General features: G+C 37.2%; 1 protein-coding gene across 1 annotated transcript; it reads left to right on the top strand.

Moving 5' to 3' along the window:
- Positions 1–165: 165 nt before the first annotated feature.
- On the top strand, positions 166–22,389 carry CFAP418 (cilia and flagella associated protein 418). The gene is made up of 6 exons (XM_054590289.1): positions 166–348; positions 4,823–4,910; positions 7,659–7,723; positions 8,274–8,339; positions 15,044–15,139; positions 20,236–22,389. Exons 1-6 carry the CDS (start codon positions 191–193, stop codon positions 20,387–20,389), a joined length of 627 nt encoding a protein of 208 aa, XP_054446264.1. The 5' UTR covers positions 166–190; the 3' UTR covers positions 20,390–22,389.
- Positions 22,390–23,062: the final 673 nt, after the last annotated feature.

Raw genomic sequence — 23,062 nt, 5'->3', positions numbered from 1 at the left:
GGACCCACAGCTTGCTTCTGCGCCAGCATGTCAACGCCAAAACCTCACAGACACCCGGACTGCCTCGGGACGACGCGCGCATGCGTACGGGTGGGCTCGGCTGAGGGTGCGCGCGGCAAGTCCTCGCGTTGCCCCTGGAAACCACCCGGCGCTACCGCGATGAGAGTGGGGAAAGACGTAGCCATTCAAGATGGCGAAGGACTTGGACAAGCTCTTGGATGAGGTTGAGTCCAAGTTTTGCAGACCAGACCCACTGAGACTGGGCACGGTTGAGCAGCCCAAAGGCTGCGGCGGCGGCGGCACTCTCAGCGACGACCGGAACCGAGCCGAGGCGAAAGAGAATCTCAGGTTAACAGACGGGAGGGGTGGGCCCTTCTGGTAAAACTTGCTCCAAGCCCTAAACCTGCTCCTCCAGCTCTTCCTGTTAGGGCCCAGATTCTCAGTTCCCTGCCCTTGAGTGCGCATCCGAACTCCACCTCCTTGAGGCTTCTGGCATCTCTTATCAAGGCCGGACTCCGCCCCCTTTGCTGGCCCGAGAGCTGGCCCCGCCTCTGGGAGCTCCCGGCCTCACCCACAGCACAGGGAGTCCTAATGGAGGTGGGGCGAGGGGGCGCCGCAGAGGTTCCCTCTTCGCGTGCCCCGATGGTGGGTCTCATCCCCTGATGAGGTGCCTGCACTGAGAACCTCAGCCTATTACTTTTGACCATTCCCCGAGCAGAGTAATCCTTGGACCAACTGTTGGAAAAAATCGTTCCATTCTGTTGTCATTAGCTGATTTTTGTTCTTTAGCTCGGAGAATTTAGGGAAATTTCTTAAGTCTTTTGGGGTTTGATCCGAAAAACTACCTTTCTAATTTGTCAGTCTTTTTTCTTCCGTGTAATCATAAAATAAGAGAACTTCCTTCTTCGCCCCATTTCCCCACTCAATCCCAAAAACAAAATTTTGTGTCAGAATCAAAATTGTCCTTCAAAGTGATGACCTGAGAGCCTCTGCAGTAACTCTTGCTAGAATCTGTTGGAAACGCTTGTGGAATTACACAGGTTTGGAACAACCCACGAAAGGCATTTTTGTTCATTTATGGCTGCATCTGTGGTTTTTGCTTTGGTAAGCGTGTGTGTGAGTTTCCAGAAGTATACTCAACTTCGTTGTCACCGAATTTACCAGACTTACTTCTAAGGACATTTATTTGTTTAAAAAAAAATTCACCCTCAGAAGATAAATACATTGAAAAGTTTCTGAACTTCAAAAACAAGTTCTAAAAATTAGTTGAATGCTGGACAGCATTATGAAAAGATAAATGTGGGGCGAACTAAAAGGACTACTTTGAATGGGTTAACGCTCATTGGATTGGATGTTTATGCAAATATCACTAATTAATTTGTATATTATTATCTTGAATGCTGGACATCTTTATGTACCCACTTCCAGCACATCTGTCATTCCTATCTCACAGTAATGTTACCTTGTGATTTCTTTTATTCTTTTTATTCGTTGCTTTAGGGAATGGAGAGAATTTACCGAAGCGCATTCCAGAACCTGTTGGTCTTAGGAAAACTAGCATGCAGAGGACTAGGGTGTTTTGCATCAGGCTGCTTAAGATGGAAAGGGCTGCTAAGACAGGTGGTCTCCAAACACAGGTCCTTTTATGCCTCTTACTGTGGCCTGTTACTGTCCTACTAAAATCCATCCATAATGCCTCTAGCACCCCATCCCACCTTATTACATCAGATTACTCAGTAATAAACATTTATAGAAGCTGTAGCAAACCAGTACTGTTGTAACGTGTTAAAACTTTTCATATAGCAATAGTTATAAAGGTAAATTATGCAACAACATCAAAGGCGCTAAACCTAATACCAAATACATCCCTACCTGGTATATAACGTCAAACATTAAGATTTTGTCCTGAGCCAAAATTGATATTTAAAAGTTAGGAACCCATTTATATTATGGATTTATTGACAGGAGACTACCTGTCGACTATATAGTTATGTAGCCTGTATCTTTTCCTTATAAGAGTTAAAATACAGAAATTGTCTCCTATAATGATAGCTCTGCAAATAATTAAATAAATAACCATGCTACAGCTGGGTACCAGGAACAACTGCTAATAATGTAATTGTTTAAAACATATACAATTTTTTAAGTGTTCAAAATGATAAAAGATATATATGATTAGTTTTTAAAAGACTGATGCAGGTTAAACTGCAATAGTAATAAAGTAGTTCAGGACAATACCAATGGGAATATTTACAGGTAATATACCCTCCTAGATAATAGCTATAATAATAGCCAATATTTATTGAGTCCTTTGAATGCTGAGTGCTTTATATATTTCATTTAACTTCCACAACCATATGAGGTGAATACTATCATCCTCATTTCATTGATCAAGCCAAGACTTAGAAATAAGAGTTACTTGCCCAAGGTCGTATTTTCAATTCTACCAGTACATTATAGATCAAGATTTAAGCTTTCATGTATACCTTTCACATTTAATTCTGGGTTTTAAGTGTTCATATTTTTTATTTAGAATATACCTTTTATTTTTGGCTGAAACTATCTTAAATCAAAATGAAACTAAGAAGCAAAGTTACCAGGGAAAACAATAAATATTTATTAGACTTCAATTAAGATTATTGTAGCATCAAAGGATAAAAATATATTACACTGTCCTTTAAAATGTGTATAAGTTCTCAATGAAACAATGGCATATTTTTCATTTCTGTAGCAAAGCTAGACAAATGTAGGTATCATGAAATTGTATGATCTAATAATAAACCAGAATCTTATGTAAACAGTGTGGGTCCCTAACAGTACTGATTAATTTGGTAGAATGTGACTGCATCTGATTCTTGAAATGGTGAAATTGCATGAGAGAGCAGAACCCAGAGAGTATATCATAAAAACCAAAGAAGGAGAGAATTTCAAGAGGACACATTAGGGGACCTGCTATCATGCAATTAAAGAAACTGAAAGAATTGATACCCAACAAAGTCAGGTACTTCTTCTAAAAGTTTAAAAAGGATTGGAACTAAGAAAGGCCATTGAATATAGTGATTTGGGCAGTAGTGACCAAATCATTGTTTCACTATAGTTGAGGAATGTAGAGGCCAGAGATAGAATTATTATACCTGAAAGAAGTTTTAAATAGTTGTCTAGATCTCCTTTGAAGGTCAGATAGATAAAATAATTTAAGCTAGGTTAGTAATTCTCAACCAGTGATGATTTTACCACTTAAGAGGCATTTTGTAAGTCTTGATGTTTTTCATTGTCACAACTGGGGAAGGGCGTGCTATTGACATCTAGTGGGTAGAAGTCAGGGACGCTGTAAAACTTCATAAAATGCACAACAGGAACCCCTGCACTCACGCCAAAGAATTATCTGGCCCTAAATGTCAGTAGTTCAAGGTTGAGAAACCCTCATCCAGGTCACCAGCTGATGCTAAATCCAATATACTTGTAAGGAAGTAGAAATAATGGATATGAACTGCTCTTCAATAGTAAGAGAGGGTGGCACCATGGCCAGAGTGGCTCAGTTGGTTGGAGCTTCATTCCCTAACCGAAAGGTTGCAGGTTCAATTCCTGGTCAGGGCAAATACCTAGGTTGCGGGTTTGATCCCCAGTCCCTGGTGTGGTCTGGGAGCATACAGGAGGCATTGATGTTTCTCTCCCTTCTCTCTAAAAGCAATGAAAAAAATGTCCTTAGGTGAGGATTTAAAAAGGAGACAGAGGATGCAGTGTCAAAAGGGGTTTTTTTGGACTCTTTGAAGAGCAAAGTCTTAAGCCTACCAATGAGTCAAGGGAAGAAGCCAGTACAGGGTGGCAGACATTAAGGATAAAAGTTACAGAGGGAACAAGTGACGAGGCAAAGCCCGAAAATACGTAGAATCAGGCATTCACTATTAGGCAGCAGCCTTTGGACTTCTTACTTCAGATTAATTATCTTATTGCAGGCAATAACAAAGAAGGGCTACAGTCCTAATATTAACAATTTTTCAGAGTAAATACATTTCTAAAATTGAGATTCAGCTAAAAAACCTGTCTTCTAAAATATTCTTATGGTCCAATGAATTTAAGAAGTTGATGTACAGCACCTGTAACATATATACTCTCTAAAGAGAGTTAACCTTGCTTAGTGTTGGGTGTAGAGACTGCCCTACATTCATTTCCAAGCTCCACTATTCTTACGATCTTGCATGAGTTCCTGAATCTCTCAGTCCCTGTTTCTTCATTTATATAGTAAGTATTCAGTGAATGTTAGCTGTTGAAATTTCATGCAGTAACAGTTTGTATCAATACTCCTGTGATGGCTCTACATGCGGAGTTGAAAGGTAGTTGAAATACTTTCTGCCAAAAAAATAGTGTTTTTGTTTGTTTGTTTGTTTGTTTTGGCTCCTCTACAGAAAAGATGTATCTGACTTACAATGAAACCCTTGGGGAAAAAATTGGAAAGACTGATTAAAATTATCTTTGTTTATAATTCTCAGGTTCTCCTTATAATTGTATGTATTTTGTGTACCTTAAATATAAGTGATACAAAATATAAGTGATCGATGTTTAAAAACTACATGCCCAGCTTTTTTTTTAATATAATGTATAGCTTTAAATGTTGTATGTTAAATATATAAATTTGTAACTGACAACCAGCATTTTTGTCTCAACAAACTTAAGCTCTGTCCATAGCAGGAAAAAATTAATTAATATCACATTTATGCTTCTGTTATCATCTCTAATAATAGACTTTATTTAAATAAAACTCTTATGTACTTGGCTGACTATATATGCTCTTAAGCCTCAGCTGTTTTGTTTTGTTTTTTAGATCAACGGAAACATTTAAAAAAGAAGATGATCTTGACAGTCTCATTAATGAAATATTTGAAGAGCCCAACTTTGATAAAAAATCCTTTGTAAGTCAAGTGTTAGAAATATACAGTGATTTTTTTATTATTTAAGACATGTTTAGAATAATCTGAAAACTTACAGAATGCACAAATATTTATAGTCCTTTCCCTTCTGAGAAATACTATCATCTAAATAAATTATTCCACTGAGAGTAATAGAATAAATAAAATATTAGAAACTCTCAGTATATGTTTTGCTGTTTGTCTCTCAGCAGGAATGTGAAATTAGAAAAGCTATTAGAACATCAACTCATAGTTGAAATTGGTTACCTGTATTTATTTGTAGACTCTATAAAACACTTCTGAAAGACTGAAAACAAATGTACAAATGTGCTTAGCATCTCAAATGGAATGTCATTGCTATTATCTTATGACTTATGAGTAAATTATTAATATATTACATATTTAAATGCTCATGTATCTACATCAACTTTATGAAAAGCTCATAAGATAATATAATGGCCACCTACATACTGCTCATGCTGAACATATATTAATGTTTTTCCATATTTGCTTTTCTTTATTTTTTAAATAAAAATTATGTAGTTTAAGGACTCTCCAAATCCTACTCTACTGCCTTCCTCCCAGAGGTAACCACTACCCTTTCCATCCATACTCTTATTACATAGGTAGGTAACCATAAACAATTTCCGTTGATGTACAATAGCTTGTTATGTAATTCTACCACAATTTATCCACTTCCCTGGTGATGGACATTTAAATTATGTCCAGTTGTTGCTCTTACAAACAATGCCTCATCAGCTATCTTTGCATTCTTTTTTTTGACCATATACGGGGGTTTCTCTAGGATGTATAAACCTTGAAGAGGAATTGCTAGGTTATAAGGTGTGCTCATTTTCAGCTTTTTTGCCCATTGCCAAAGTGTTTTTCAAAGTTCTATATCATCTATATTCTTCTTACCAGCAGAGTATGAGAATGTATATACTTTAGTTTTTAAAGAAAGAGACAGAATGAAAGCCTAAATTACAAGGACCACAAAGAAAAAGTTCCAAGAAATAAGTATAACAGCAAAGAGGTTTTTGAAAAGGCAGGGAACAGTAAAACAAGACAGAGCACTGGAAATCACCTGGCAGTGGTGGTGGTAAGGATATGGATATGGGCCACTTACATTTTTGTCAACCAGATGAAAAATAAATTGACTAGTGTAGATCTTAAGATCTTTATTTCTCTAAATTTAACATTTTCAGTTCATCCAAGGTATTAATAGGCTGATGGCCTAGCTGGTTAATATGTCAACCCAACAGCAATGGTATTGAATACTCTGCGAACAAGAATGCATCATAAATGCCAAATAACAATGCTAATTTATTAATAGTAGGGAAAAAAAACTACATGATATTCTTGTTGTGATCCATTGATCACCTGAGCAATTCATTATTAAGTACTTACACTGTGCTTGACTGTATGTGAGGCACTATTTCTTCAGTTCAGGGCATTTCAGAAGCAGAGGGAAATACTTTTCTGGCTTGGCTTTAAGATATACAAATTTGAAATAAAAGTAACTGTTACAGTCATGAGGAAATAAACTTCTATGTACTTCTTCTGTGTGCTCCTTAATTAAGTTATTATATCCAGCTTTCCAGCCTGCAAGGGAGAAAGCAACCCAAATAAACTTCTGAAGGAGAGCAGTTCTATGTAAAACATTGATTGGATGAGGAAAAGAGGGGCTGAGCGGGCAGCCCATGCCCACGCTGTCCCCAGGGGCCAGATCGCGCTCCTCAGGGTGCTGCTCCTTCCCCCACTGCCCGCCCATTCTGTTGTGTTTCTGAGCTAGTCTCAGACCCACACAGAAAAGCCCAGAAACAACAGTAAACATGACAGTGTGCCAGCTTCAAGGCACAAGCGTGAGCCTGGATGGTACATGAAACACATTTCAAAAATACAGACTCATGCACATTATTATTTTTGAGACATGCACCCAAATTTTTTCCAGTTCTGTTTAACATCAAATAAGAGTTGAGAAATAGTAAAATGAAATATTTTTGCCGCCATTAAATTTCCTCACCTACTAGGTAAAATGAAGGCTTGTCTCTGCACAATTTAAATTGCCTTTTCTCCATCTCACTTCCTCTCCTTGGCGGTGGTCCTAGTATGTAAGTTGGTTTATGTTGTTTGGTACCATATACCAGTTAACACTTAATAAATGCCTGCTAATGATGATGATGTTATGTAACCATATAGGAACTACTGTATGCTTGTGACTAGGTAGCTCTACATTTTTCTCAAATACCTATTAGTTGATACCTTTCCAATTGATCTAAATTAATATTCTTGAAGTTACCCAGGAGTTTGGTTAGTTTATTTTTAGTTCAGGTGAGTACCATTCACAGCCTTTAAAAATGAGTCTGAGGATTTTTTCCTCCTCAATTGAATTTTTCCAGGATGAGGTTTTAAATAGAAGGTCCTTCGTATTAAATCATTGAACTCTAGTATTAATTGAAGAGTTATAAAGTGACTCTAAATCTTAGCATGCTAATAATGGCAATATATCAATTTCCTAGGCCAGAAGTTAGCAGAGTAATTTGCAAATTCCTCAGGGAAGTCTACTTCCCTTTTGCCTTTAAAAAAAAAGGTTTTGATCATTGTTTTTATTTCAGGAAGTTTAAAATGATATAGATTTTTTTATTTAAGTCATTTAAAAAACATTCCTGTTATAAAATAAAGAATATTAGTTTTCATGTTACAGTTATCTAAAGTTACTCTTGGCCTTTTATTGTTTTGTTTTTTTAACAGAAATTAAAATCTAAATCTTCAGGTAACACATCTGTCAGAGCTTCCATTCAAGGCCTTGGTAAAAGGTAAGTCAAGATGGCTTTGGTAAATTGTACACACTAGTAAGCAAACACTATGAGCATAGACTAGTAGATTTTATTACCATTTAAACACAGGGACGTTAAACAACAAAGCACTGATTGGCTTTCAGGAGAAAGACCAATAGCAGTATCTTCAGTGCTCTTATAGTCTGTGGCCCCTTAGTATAGAGGAACTCGAATGAGGGATTATTGCTATTATAAATAATTTTCTGCCATGTGAAAAAAAAAAGTGTGAACAGTTTCTCAAAATTAATGTTCTGTTATATTCTTCAGTATTTACTTTGTCCCTTACATTATTTGGCAAATACATTTTTCTGTGACTCATTTTAACTCCTTGAGTGTTCCTGAATATACAGGTTATATCCAATAAAGCAGTGATCCTGGAATAAATATACCTCTTCTTTAGAACAGTGGACTTGGTCAGGAAAATATACAATTTGATTAGAAGACTATAGAGTCAACAAGGTCAAATTAACTTCTCCTTTTTCTTCCTTGCTGTGATTTTCTTTTTCTCCTGCCTGTTGACCTTGTCTAGTTGCAGCCCCGTGTACCTAGGTGGAAGCACTGCTCCATGCGGTGTTGGAACAACAACTTCACAGAGGTAGGGTGTCAGAAATATACTTTCTTACTAGGTTTTCCAAATTGATACGCTGTTGTTAAAGCATAGTTCTTATCTTGGCATCAGTCTGTTTCATAATGAGTAGTATATTTTACTAGCCAATCCAAGAGTACTTTACTGAAATCTTTGTTACTCTTGGGCAATAGCTGCTGAAAGCGTTGGTGTTGAATTTGTGTTGTTCATTGTGTTGATGCCTTTTTCTGAGCCCCACTTGAAGTGCCCAGATCACTCTAGCTCCAGCTTGATTTCCACAGGACATGAGAAGCGTGAGCTTCTTTGCCGTTGTTTCCTTCTGGGCAGCGGAAGCCCGTTGGTAAGACAGGGATGAAGCAATGCGGCCATTCAGCTGCATGAGGTGTTAACCCTGAGTTGGCCAAACAATCAGCATGAGAAGCTGCAGGTCTGCAGTACCCTAAAAGTTCTCATAGTCACTTGATTTTACATATTTAAAAAGCAGAAACCCTCCTTTCTTTTTATCTCTTCCCCCACCCTTCTTACACTCACTGTCTCCCTCAGTACGCCTTTCGGGGCATTCTAATGGTCATGATGCCACCTAAACCAACCCCTTATCAGCCTCACTCCTAGCACATTCCATTTCCATTGCCGTAATATGGGGAGACAGATTGGTTTTAAGCAAATCTTTCTCTTGTCCTCATACTTTTGGTTTTATCTTTGCAGAGGCCTACTTACCTAGATTATTACATTTTTGTCTAGTTAAAACACTTTATTTTCTGTTAATTTTTTAAGAAAGAAAAGACTTAAGATATGTGATTGCATGTTGACCACATTTCAGGAGGGATAACTGTTATATTGAATAGTAGAACTGAGATCTAAAAATACATTGTTGGAGCATTGTGGTGGTACTGGAATGAAGGGCTCTAAGACCAAAGGGAGTCTGGGGGAGTCTGTACCAGAAACCAGGCAGTAGGCAGGCGAATAGCAGTCTGCTGGGGTGCTGCCCGCTATACAGGTTTTAAATAAGAATTGAGAGCACTGGAATCACCATGCAGTGAGGACTGTCTATATAAAGAATTAGAGGTGCAGACTGCCCTTAGGGAAGAATATAGTTTGGTTGCTATCAGTCCTGACTTATCTGTCAACTCAGTGGGACTCATCTTAGTCATTTCCATTTCCAAGCCAATAATTATTATATTTCAGCAGCAGGAATCCTATATTCTGCTATTACCTTTCCATTCTAACTCAGGAAATATGTATCAGGGTTTACGTACAGGTGTCTTCTGATTTTAAAGATGGTCTTTAAGACAATATATTTTGTTTTTCTTCCCAAGAGTAAATATTTCATTAAGATTTTCTTTTATATAGTATTTTTATAGGTCCTTTGATTTAGTTCTATCACAGATGAGTCTGTTCCAGATAGAATTTCAGTAGACAAAAGAATGGCCTGTTCTTATGTAGCTTGAGGATCCTATCACATAATATTGATCCACAAAAATGGCAAAACCCATCAAACGCCATCCCTAACTTCTTCACAGCTGCAAGAGCAGAAAACATATACGATTTGTATATATATACACAGGTAAATATTTATATTCACAGATCTTTTCTTCCTCACCTGTTACAAAGATACAATCACCCTTTTCATGACACAGATCTGCACCCACAGGAAAAGCAAGCACATACTTGTTCATGTGCATGTAAAACATTTTATGAGTGAAGAATGTATACTGTCCAGTGCACTTTTTTATAGATATGTATTGGTTCACCTGCTACACAGGAAAAAAAAACAAGATGTAGATAGAGCAAGAATTTTTAACCCTATTTTATAAATGAGGCAATTGAGGCACTTGTATTATGCTCATCAAACGTGTATTAATTAACCACCTGCTTGCTTGGTCCTAGGTTTTGGGTGAACACTTCGTAGTGTACAATAAATGAGCACTTCCCTGCGCTCAGTGAGCTTTCAGTCTAGATGAGGAGAGAGACTTTAAACAAATAATCTCACAAATAAGTATTTAATTTTCAGATAACATGTAATGCAGAGGGAGAGTACACAATACTATAAGCATAGATAATTGACACCCCACCTAATGTGAAGGGTTAGAAAATGCTTCCCTAAACAAGTGACACTGAATCAGAGTATTATATGAAAAATCAGTAGGAGTTAAGCAAAACAAGGCGACCGTTGGAGCCAGAGGGCACGCCATGTTGAGTGAGCCATGAGCTGGGAAGGAGCGTTGGAGGAGCAGAGAGCAGCCAGGGGAGCTGGGGCATAGTGAGTAGGGGACAGAATGGCTGCTGATGGGGCTGGAGAGGTAGTTGAGGGACACTTGGTCCGCGGTCCTGTAGTCCTTTAGAAGATTTTAGCAAAAGTTTTGTCATATATGCAGTGGAAACCATTGGTAGGTGGTTGGTTGATTGGTTGGTTTTTAACAGATGGAGTCACCTAATCATGCTGTGTTTCTAAAGAAAGTTATTTTGGCTACTGAATAGCACATGGATTGGAAGCTGGAGAGGCAGGACAGGAAGCGGACCCAGGGAGACCAGTCAGCAGACAGTAGTTACCGTGGTCCAGGAAAGATACAATAGTGCTGGCTGTGATCTGAGTGGTGGCAGTGGCTGTAGGGAAAAGGTGTCACATTTGAGCTACTGGGAATCTAGAATGGACAAAATTCAGTGAAATAAATGGCTAAGAGAGAACTTGTTAATAATTCCCAAGTAGTGTGCCTTGCCCAACGTCGCATGGAGTATTACAAAGCAAGGACTCACATGTGTAACTTGATTCCTGTTCCATTATGCTTTCTAGCAAACCAATTTGTTGAAGGCCATGTAATGTATGTAAGGAGAATCTTCGCTGTTTTTGCTGCTGCAGCTGCTGTTATTTCCCAGCTGTCCAGACATCAAGACTCTGTAATCTACTGTGTAGATCTGACAAGGTATAACTGAGAGTCACAGGGTCTGGACAGACTATGTTGGGCTATGTATGGGGCATTCCCATCGTAAACATTTTTAAACTGATAAAGATTCTGAACAAAGGGACAACACCAGCGGTGACATCTTTATATTCTATTCCCTCCACATTTAAGAGAAAGAAACCTGACAATTGATCTTTCATTGGAATCGTGACTTTATTCCAGATATGCTCCAGTTACACATAGTTATGGTAGAGAAATAATTTTAAGCCCTGAAAATAAGCACTGATTTACATGCCCAGGGCATAAATGAGGTTTAGTCTATTCTGCCTATTTTCCGTGTGTTTTATGTTTAATTTATGGGTAGAGTTCTGGTTGGAAGTAATACTCGATGACTTTAGAGTGTCGAGATTTGAGTCTTTGACCCAGTTGGTGGAAAGGAGAAAGAGAGGCAGCAGCAAGCATGGTGGCATTAATAAGGTATAGATAAAACCAAGGCCTTATTTTCAAGCCAAATCGAATTTTACTCCTAATTATTTTTAAACTACTTGCAAGACTGGATTATTCCATAGACTGGTACTAATTATGATCTAACAAAGTGAATTGTAACAGCAGAATGATTTCTTAGCTGCAAGTTAGTTTTATTTTTCTCAAAGGACAGTGTTTGTAGGAAAATGTAGTAGTGTGAATAGATTTGAATAAACTACTAAATTTTAAATTAAATTAAAAAGCTGTATTTAACATTATGGTTGAGATTTTACACATACAAAATGTCAGGAAATTCAAAATTATAGTTCCCACAACAGCAATAATTCAGCCAAATTGCACATATGTATTAAGGCATTAAAGTTAACACTCTGTGCAATCATGTAATAAACTACATATGCATAAGAAAGCAGGTTATGGCAGCTTTGGGAACCATCATTTTGCATTTCCTGACTTGTACATTCAAAATCCAAGTTTAAATGTGTACCAATATAATTGTGTTGAATTTCCACATGTACAAATACAACTTCATAAATTGCTAACAGTTTAAAAGAAAATATGGAATTGCTTGTGAAACTTGTATAAATTTTGCATGTTTAGTTATGATTAATTATAATTTTAGAAATAGAAAGCATTTATTCTCAAAGGAGTCTTTAGACCAAAATATTTGCAATTTTGAAGTTACCATATTTGAATTTTAAGGGAAATAAGAAAAATACTAATGATGGGTTTTATTTTATTATTTTTTAATTTCAGAAGGGTTATATCCTTATTGAAAAAAGTAAAAACACACTTGAAAGATGTATAAATACAGAGATAATAATTTCATTCCCTCTCCTCCATTCCTGAGACAACCATTGTGAGCTGCATAGTTTATTACCTTCCTCGTTTTTGTCCATGTTCCTACCCTATAAATACCTGTGTAGGAATTGTTTTGGTTGTTTTTACAAAAATTGGACCATGCTATATATGTTACTACGCACCTTGCTCTCAACATCCCTCTAGGTCAGTGGATAAATTAATTCTCTTTATCAGCTGCCTAATATTCTATAGTCTAAATATGCTGCATGTTATTCAGTCTTTTCCCTTTTTGGTCGGTATCTGAGCAGTATCTTGTTTTTTACCACTTCAGCAATACTGCAGTAGAAATTCTTGAGATATATGCATAGATTGGTGCTTTTATATATACAGTAGCTTCCCCAATATGGGATTGATAGTAAGTCCAACAGCGAGGGGTAATTTTAACTTTAAAATAGTCCCAAAGGTTAAAGCAGTTCACATATCCACCAGAAATGTCTGAGAGTGCTAACTTTTGCTAAATTAAATTGGTTAAAAATTTTGTTGTTGCTTTAAATTTTAATTATTTGTTATATTTTACCTTTTAACAACCACTGTGTGCCAGGCACTGATAGGAGCACTTTACCAATATTAACTCATTAGGGCCTCATACTAATTCTAAGAGATGTATGCGAATTCTTGGTATCCCATTTTACATACGGGGGAACTGAGTCCCCGAGGAGTTACTGGACTACAGTTATACAACTAGTAAATAGTGGAGTCAGTAGTTGAACCTAGGCGATCTGTGTTCTGAGTCTACATCCTTAACTATGATTCCATGATACCTGTTTTAGTGAGATTGATATATTTTTTAAGCTTTTTCTTTATTAGTCATTTGTTAACACTCTTTGTATAGTAGAAGTATTGGACTATGTGCTAAAATGTTTTCTTCCTCTCTATTTTTCACTTTGTCTCAGGTATCTTAAAAACTCGGTTTTGGGTATCTTAAAATTCTTATTTCCTTTTAATTTTTAAATAATCAAATATATCTATATTGATTTCTAGTTTTTTAAATACTTCAAACAATGGAGGTTTCTTTAAAGTTATTATACAAATCAAATTGTTTACAGCAGCAGTTCAAAATATCGTCATATATTATCATTTTACTTCTAAGGTTTCTTTTTAGTATATGAGTTTAAGAATTGCTTGGCATTTGAATTCCTTAGATATTCACTAAGTAACCATAATAGGCTAATTCTACTTAAAAGCATAATTTAGCAGTTCTACCCTTTTTCCTGCATCTATCGGCATTTTGTTCTTCACTACACCTTTGCCATCAACATACAAACATGTTTTATTTCTCTCTTCTTAAATAGAACATTCTCTTCACTTCACTTCCTTGGCCAGCCACCACTTCCATTTAAACTGCTCAGATACACCTTCTCTTTGTAGGTGTAGCTGAGGCCTTTGTAGACCTTTGTAGACCACTCTATTTAAAATTGCAACCTACAGCCTGGCCAGGGCGACGCGGTTGGAGTGTCATTCCCATAACCTAAAGGTTGTGGGTTCGATTCCTGGTCAGGGCACATGCCTGGGTTGCAGGTTCAGTCCCCAGTTCAGGCACATGTGAGAGACACCCAGTCAGTGCTTCTCTCTCACATCGATGTTTCTCTTTCTCCCTTCCTCTCTGTCTAAAAAAGCAATGAAAAAATGTCCTCAAGTGAGGATAAAAAATAAATAAAATTGCAATTCACTCTCTCCTAGTGCTCAATTTTATTTTCCCTATTCTACTTATTATTTCATTTGAAGCATTTTGTACCCTCTAACATTGAGATGAGTATTGTTTTCTCATTAGAATCTAAGCTCCATGAGAACAAAATCTCACTAGCACATAGCAGGCTTTCAGTAAATATAGGGTGAGACAAAAGTAAGTTTACAGTTGTTTGTATGAAAAATAATATAACAATAAATAATAATACAAGAATGAATTGTGTTTTGTGCACTCACAACTACAAACCTACTTTTGCCTCATCCTGTATTTTGTGAATAAGTGAGTAAATGCATTAATGCCAACTCCCGGGGAAACAGAAACAAATAAGAATATCCTATCACTTAAGTGGCTTATGAGGGAAGACAGATTCATTTCAAAATAATGTGGCAAATTCTGTGATAGAGGCATCCTTGAAAATTTCAATAGGAAAAGAAACAACTTAAAGAAGTTAGCTTAAGTGAAGATCTCCTCAGACACAATTTTAAAACCATTGACCTAAAAGATCTACACATCCATTTTGTTTCTTACATGTGTGCATGTATGTATCAGTGTATAAGGTCTTAGTAAAATAGGTTTGTGTAGAAATTTAACCTTGAAAAAAATAGAAATTTTATCTGAAAGTTTAGATATATAATCAGTCCTTTATAAACAGTTTAATCTTTACTTTTTGGTTGTTTACTGAATAATTTGTAATACGTGGTATATCATATAAATAAATCACAATATTTTTATATTTAAATGTGCCAATAATCTTTAATGTACAGTTTTTTTTCTCTGAACAGAGCATGTGACCATCTACGTTGTATAGCATGTGATTTCCGGGTAGAAAGCTATGATGATTATATGTGGGACAGATCATGCGATTATATGTTTTTCAGGTATGCTTCTAAAGAATTTCACTGTAAAAAATGTACCAAGTGTAACTTTACGTTTATTATTTTGCTATAATCTCTCTTGGTGGACTTAAGCAGATTATGTGGCCTCTCCTTCTTCAGTATTTCTCTCATCCATCTCCTTTTTTCCATCTGTTTGTTATCAGTCCAGGTAAGGACATGTTACTTCTGGACAAGTGTATAGAGCCTTCTCACTGACTTTTCTGCCTACAGCCTTTTCTTTCAGCCCACCTTTTCCTTGCTGAGAATGAAAGCATAAAAAGAGCATGCCATTCTCCTACACACAACCCTTCTGCTTACCAGAATCATGTCAAAATTCCTCAGGGTGGCACCCAGGACCCTCCACACTCCAGCCCCTGTCTATCATCCAGCTTTGTCTTTCCTTCACAAGATTTTAGTTACATCAAATTACCCAATACTTCCATTCCCCGTGACTTTGTGCAAGCTCTCCACTTTCCCATTTTATCCACCTCAACCCTGCCTCTCCCTCAGGGTACAATTCATTATACATCTTGCATGATTCCCCCACCATTCTCAACTTGGAAGTAAATTCATCCTTTCCTGTGTGTCCACAGCACTTTGTACCGATTATAGGACTCACTGTAATGCACGATGGAAAACCTTAGGTTGATGTATGTCTGCCTCCCTCCTTGTGGCCAAGACAATCTTACTCAGACTTTTGCAATTTTGTACATTTTGATACACTACTAAATAACTAATATTTTTAACATGTTATATAAGCTATAAAAAATAGACAAACTATAACCATATTTTTAAATAAAAATTTAGAGTTAAAAATTAATAAAGCATAGTCATGCATTTTTGGCTCCCCTATCCTGTACCTAGATCAGAACTATACTTTCAGATACAAGTAATCAGACTGTAACTGCAACACTGTCCAACAGCATAAAGAAAGGATGAGGCGTCCGCACCTCTTCGGGCACCCATTCTCATGGAAAGCCCTAGGAGGCTCTTCTAATTTAATAGTTTTTAAACTTTCTCGCATCAAGAACTGCTTTGCAAATCTTAGGAGAATTTTAAATCCTCTCCACACACACACACGTACACAAAATTAAAATGTATAAATAAATACATGGAAAAATTATAATTTAAGAGGCCTACTGCAATCACAAAATCCCAGGTCAGGTTAGCCTACTTTAATCCCATAGTTGGAAAAGGTAACTTTTAATTTCATGTCTGTTTTGCCTTTTCTGACTTTTCTAAATCCTCTGCTAGATCCTGTCTTCTGGTTAATCTAATGAGTGATTAATATGTCACCAAGATGAACCAACAATTTTTATAAAACTATTGATAGATTAATAGAATGCATGTACTATCTAAACTGGGGTGCGCATAGGCATTAAGTAAGCTTTCTGTTGATTTAGATGGTACTTAAGAAACTTGCAGTGTCTCAGAATTATTAAGAACATCAGTTGGTTTACTCTAGATCTGTGGCAGCCTGTTTTTGTGTATTTGTTTGTTAATGAGGAAAAGAAGCTTTGTTTTTTTCACGGGGTCAAGCACAGGCACAGCCGATCATTGTCAGGTGCAGGGGGTGGGAGAGTGTGAGACCTTGGACGTCGGACCGGAAGTCCCTCTGGAGAGCTCGGAGCCCTCCCTGGGAGCATCCCAGCTCAAACCAGGAAAGCGAGAACGGGGTGTCTGGGGAAGGCTGCATCCAGCTAGGGCTTTCCCGTGCCTCTTTGGGGCTCTGTTTAGCGTTAGATTCCAGGCCAGCAGCCACCCCCAGAACTGTGGTCACAGCCAGAGCCCCCGGACTGCAAACCACTGCCATTGTCACAGGAGTCAGAGCTCTGGTGCCAGCCCCGGGGGGGCTTTGGCGGCTCAGGCAGCAGCATCCCTCGGAGCCTGGGCCACAGCTCCCCCCAGAGCTAAGGGCGTAGCTGAATGGGGCTCGAGTGTGGCAGCCTGGCTTAAAAAAAAAAAGTGCTTTTAGATAAAACAATGAGAACTAGAAGACTTATTATACTGTTAAAAATAAATGCTATTTATTATTTGTCTTTCTGTAATATACTAAATACAATATTTTTTAAAGCAAATAACAAGTAATTATTATTTATATCAGCAGAAATTACTGTCTCAGCCTTCAAAATACTTAGAAATACTTGGGAGGTAAGAGAATGGAGCAAATAAGGAAAAAGTCTGTCACCATCATCAGAATATAAATCATTGATATGATATTTTTATTTTGTAGAGCTTATTAGTGTTTCTTTATCAAAGAGACATTATTCAACATCTGGTCTGTGGCATTCTTAGGTAGTGGGCTCACAAGATAAATATCACCCAGTTTCTACTCTCAAGTAATGCACTTTTGATCAGGGAGCAACATCATATTATAACATCGTGTGATAAATGTGACAGTAGAGGTTGAAAGACAGTATCACAAGATAAGGTGAATATACTTTATCCTGAGGTATCAGGGAAGACTTCAGAGTCTTGAAGAATAATCAGGAGTCTGCCTAGCCAATAAGATGGGCAGGGTATTTTAAAGACACAGCTGGAACCACATAGCATGTTTGAGAACTTTCAAGTAGTTTGGACTGTGGAAAAATAGATACAAGAACAGGAGATAGCAAGAGGTGAATGAAGTAGGAGAAGGGAGATTGAAAAGAGCAGATCCAGGAAAGCAAACATGAGGACTCTGGACTAAATTTTTTAGGCAGTAGGTAACCACTGAAGGCTTTCAATCAGGGGAAAGATCTGAATAGAGTTTGAATGTATGGGAACCAGGTCAGTTCAGAATCATGTGGATTATGGAAGGATGTTATGATAATCCAGTGGGAAAGAAGTCAAGAGCTGAATTATGTCAGTGAGGAGGGTAGAGAGGAGTAGATGTATTTAAGAGATTTTAGAGGTAGCCTGGCTGCGAAAAGTGAGCGACAAACGTCATCTCAGACGATGTCCCAGGTTTCTCTCTTGGTTTACGTAGCTAGATGATAATACTCTCCATTGATAAAGGGAATTTACGAGCAGATTTTGAGAAAGAGGTTATGTGTTCATTTATGGGAGCTGTTGAAACTGTGGCTCTGGAGCTCTGGTAGGAAATACAACATGCAGCATGGTAGTTGAAACTGAGATTGGATGGTACGACCCAGGAAAGCAATTTGGAAGCGGTCAGTGAATGCAGAGTTAAGGGATCATTTAGTTAAGATAGGAGGTGCTTTGATACTGTGAGAGGTAGGGCAGATAAGGGAGGGTGAGAAGATGTGAGTAACAAGATCTGGAGGCTTTGGGGTCCAGAGTGCTCATGGGAAGTGAGCCTTGAAAAGGAAGAGAAGCCCGCACCCTCTTTGGGTGGAAGGCGGTAAGATACTCATACATTCATGGGGAAAGCTGGGAGGTGGAAGGCTTTTCACATCTGACGCCTGGCTTTGTGAATGGGATGTCATCTGCTCATAGGAAAGGAATGGAAGGCAGGAGAAATACTTGGGGCAGGGAGGGAATAATCGCGCAGAGAATCCAGGAGTAGGTGCTGACTGACAGCAAGCCAAAGGCTTGCAGAGGGCCGCAGAATGGCCAGCGGAACGTGGGAGCCATTTATTTTAGTGGCACCAGTCTGAGCATTGATGACACAGTGAACGTCGTACTGCTGTTTATTTTACTGTCCTTATTTTATAAATGAGGGAAAGAAATGTGTTTTGGCTTTGACAAGTTCTAGAACTTTATAAAAGAAGTATAATCTGCACTTGGTCATTGTGTCATAATAGCTGAATAAACTGCTTTTATGTTTCTGTTAAATCATTTTCTGTATGAGAAATAATGAAATTATTTTTCTTTCTAAGCTTCTAAGATATATGTGCTCTTTAAAAGCATTTGAAATGTATTCATTAGTTCTCTGGCTATTCATGATTCCTACTCCTAAAATCTCCAGTTAAGGAATCAATCAGATATCAGATGTTAAACTTGTCCAAATATATTTTAGATTGAGCAAAGAACATTTTTTGTATTTAATAGTTAATCTTCATTGAACACATTTAGTTTTGTGAAGGGGTTTTCTTTCTAATAAAACTTAGGTGATTCATTTCTTCCCCTGGCTTACTGTAACCCTAGCTAAGTCATTTAGCTGGTAAAGTCTCAGCTTCCTGAAATCAGACAGCTGACCTGGAAAATTTCTCAGGTTTTTGTTGGGTTCTAACCTTCTAACTTGTGCCGGTTTTTTGTATAATGCAGCATTGAATGTGGTGTCCGTTGGCCACCAGAGGGCACTGTATAGCCTGCCTTCTGCTGAGTGGCATAAAAAGCAAAGCTAGGACTATCTCTTTTTTTAATATTTATACTGTATTTCACCACTTTACTTTGCATTTTTAATCATTTCATTTTGAATTTTCCTACTTTTCTGCTGCCAGAGAATAGTTATATAAATTCAGTGTATACATTATCATGAAAATGGTAATTGACTTTCAATTAATTAAACTACTCTTTTTTATAATTGCATCAAGTCAGATGGTTATCATTTTTCATGATGATTCTACCAATTGATTTAATTATTTTAAAATTTTCATTTAATATAGGATAAGCATTTATTTTGTTGCTGATACTCTAAATAAATATCATTTAAAAATGAAATATATAATGTCAGTTCAACATGTAGAAATAACAGGCACTTTTTCTCTATTCATGAAAAATTTCTGTAATTAACCTATCAGGAGTCTATTATTTTTATGCTTCTTATAGCCCCTCCATTTGCCATGTTATAGACTTTTAGAATATGGGATAACGAGTTCTTAGGTAGGAGATGAACCACCATACTTTTCACTCTATTCTCGTGTCATATCATCTCTGATAAGACAAACCAATAATTCTTCAGCTTTTTAGTTCATTGTATTCTAAACGGCCTTAATAAACAGGCCTAGAGAACTGCCATTAAAAAGTACTCGTTACCGAGGAAATACCACCAGAAAGAGCATGGAAGCATATCTTCTGTTGTTTGTGTGAGGGGAACCAAGGTTGTTTAATGTTCAGATGTTATAAAGATGGGAAATTAAAACAATTAGAACTTTTTTTAAGTCATGAAGCACTGACAAAGCCACTATTCTAAAACATTCATGTTTTACCAATAGGAACAACATGCCAGAATTCCACAAATTAAAAACAAAGTTGGTAAAGAAGAAAGGAGCACGGGCATATGCCTGCCAGTGCAGCTGGAGAACTGTTGAAGAACTGACTGACCTTCAGAGCGCTCATCAGCTGCGTTGGGTGTGTGGTAGACATTAAGAATGCAGACTTTTCACATTCAGACTAATGCATCCATGAAAGCAATATCCATTAATTATCATAATATTTAGGTAATGGTACATAGCAGTATCGTGCCCTTTGTAAAAAGACAAGAAATTTCACTTAATGACTGTACCCACTTTCAAAGACCAAATGGACTTACGAAGATAATGTGCTTTATTTAACATTTTAGAAATAGTCCCCTTTTGATATATGGACGTTTCACTTTGTAAGTAAGGTAACAAGTTATCCAAATACTTCTTTGCCCGCCTGTCTCCCGTTTTAAGGCAGTTTAGTTACAGAGTTTTATACCAATTTATAGCCATTCATGAACAACTGCAGTATTACTGACTGCCAGTACACTTAGCATAAACGTCCCCTATCAGGGGATAGAGCCGGCCGGTGCAGAGGTCCCTGAGGGGTGTACACACCACCTCGTCCAGTCAGAGCTGTTGCTGCGAAAGATACTAGTCTAGGTATGGCGGAACCGTGTGAGCCGTGACTAACCGAAGGGCTTTCAGGAGTACAGGTATTCTGTGAATAAATACACTGCCTGTATCTGATCTTACCTCACCAACTTAAAGTGATACTATGTACAATAATGATAAGTATCTATTACAGATTTTAGCTTATTTCCCCTTTTGTTCATTTAGATATCAGAAGTCATTTAGTTTGTAATTTAACAAATACCCATTTATATATAAAAATTTTTTGGCTGCACCTAAAATCACAAGGGAAGATCCTAATACAGACAGGTGATTGGTTTTTTCAATACTTTGTAGCCTTTAAAGGCTAAAACTCTAATCAAGTAAAATGAACAGCAAGTAGGATATTTTCTCAGGCAGCCTGTTGATTTTTCTGGTAGAATCAGATTGACATATTGTTTATTAAATAAGTGTATGAAAAGAGAAATAAAGCTTAGCCGAACCAGCCTGTTGACTCCTCTTTGACCCTGACATCAGCGAGAGCGGGAGGACCCCGCGGCAGCAGCACATTCAGGAAACCAGTTACCTCGGAATTGCCCTCTACCTTCGAGAGATTCTGGGGGCTTCCCAGTCTGCCAAAAGCTCTTTAGTGTATGGGTCTAATAAATAGTTCAGATGTGGGACACAAGGCATGCTGAAAGGGAGTCATGGAAGGAAAGCTGTGGTCTGCCTAGGCTTATGCTGAATCCAGCCACCTAAGCAAAGGAGAAAAATCTGGTCGTTAAAATCTTTTTCCTAGCCATGTCACATTTGCACTTGGGTACGACTTACTTTAGTAAGTCTAGCATTGCAACAGAACAAATCTGCGGGCAGATACTCCCATTTGTATTAAGAATATGTTTATTGAATACGTGTATTGAAGATCTTATCTTTCAATAAAAATGTTTACTCCCTAAAATTTTATCTCACTGTAATGAATCCAGAAACAGCAAAGGATTTGGATTGAAGTCACCTATTTCATAAAAATAGCACAGCAACAAAGTCTACACATTCTGAACCCCGTGGAATTTGGCACATAGTCATAATGGTGATGTTTGCTTTTTATTCAAATGAACAAATTTACTAAATTATTAGCTTGAATATATACTTTATTATTTCATCATAATTATCCTATAACTTGGATAGAATGCCCATGTTTGGCATTTTATAACATAGTAATTGTAATAATTCCCCAATGTCAGATACGTATGTATGACTTCATATTTTTGTGGGCAATTTACTTTATAAGCTTTTTAATATTGTACAGTTTCTAATCTAAAATGTAGAAAGAATATTCTGTTTGTGTACAAAGGGATAAATTATCAGTTGTAATTTAAGCCAAAATGCAATTACTTTAGTATCATTGTAGAAGAAAAGCATAGTTTCTGATGAGCTATAATTTTAAAATGCAAAATCTGTAAAACCTATAAGATGTTTTGCCCATTCATTTTCAATGCTGTAATAATTTTCTGCCTTTCGCAAGTATCTATTTTTTGTCAAGCCAGGTAACTGCTTTATTTGAACTGTATTATATTCTCCACCGTTATCCTACCCTGAAATGAATAAATAATAAGTAGCTTTATTCTGTATTCAGTTACATTTTATTCTATAGTAAAATATTTGTATTGGGATTAATTTGAAATAATTTGGTAATTTCTTTTCTATTTATTCATTTTTTTTATTTAATAATTTCTTTGTTGTATTTTTTATTACTGTTTAGTCCCCTTATACTCCGCAATCCCCCACAGTAACCACAATGGTGTCCAAGTCCATTCGTCCTTTTTCCTTTTTTTCAATTCTTCCACCCTTAGCTGTCACCCTGCTGTCTATGAGTCTGTCTCTATTTTGCTTGTTAGTTCAGTTAGTTCATTAGAGTCCATGTATGAGTGAAGTCATATGGTACTTGTCTTTCTCTGACTGGCTTATTTCACTTAGCATAATGTTCTCTAGGTCCATTCATATAGTCACAAAGAGTAAAACTTTCTTAGATTTTACAGCTGAGTAGAGTTCCACTGTGTAAGGGTCCCATGGTGTTTTATCCACTCATTCTCTAATGGACACATGGGCTGCTTCCCTATCTTGGCGACTGTAAATAATGCTGCAATGACATAGGGGTGCTTAGGTTCTTTCAAATTAGTGCTTTGGGTTCCTTCAGATATATTTCCAGAAGCAGGATCGCTGCGTCAAAAGGCAGATCCATTTTTAATTT

This window comes from Pteronotus mesoamericanus, unplaced genomic scaffold (assembly GCF_021234165.1).
Source record: "Pteronotus mesoamericanus isolate MK-2021 breed Mesoamerican mustached bat unplaced genomic scaffold, CSHL_Meso_final scaffold_174, whole genome shotgun sequence".
NCBI classification, from domain to species: Eukaryota; Metazoa; Chordata; class Mammalia; order Chiroptera; family Mormoopidae; genus Pteronotus; species Pteronotus mesoamericanus.
Note: the sequence above shows the minus strand (reverse complement) of the source record. Positions and strands in the feature narration are given on the sequence as shown.

Excerpts from the sequence above, each read along its gene's own strand:
- CFAP418 (XM_054590289.1), top strand. The coding sequence starts at position 191 with ATGGCGAAGGACTTGGACAAGCTCTTGGATGAGGTTGAGTCCAAGTTT. Across the intron at positions 349-4,822 it reads GAGGCGAAAGAGAATCTCAG|ATCAACGGAAACATTTAAAA; the intron begins GTTAACAGACGG and ends TTTGTTTTTTAG. Across the intron at positions 7,724-8,273 it reads ATTCAAGGCCTTGGTAAAAG|TTGCAGCCCCGTGTACCTAG; the intron begins GTAAGTCAAGAT and ends GACCTTGTCTAG.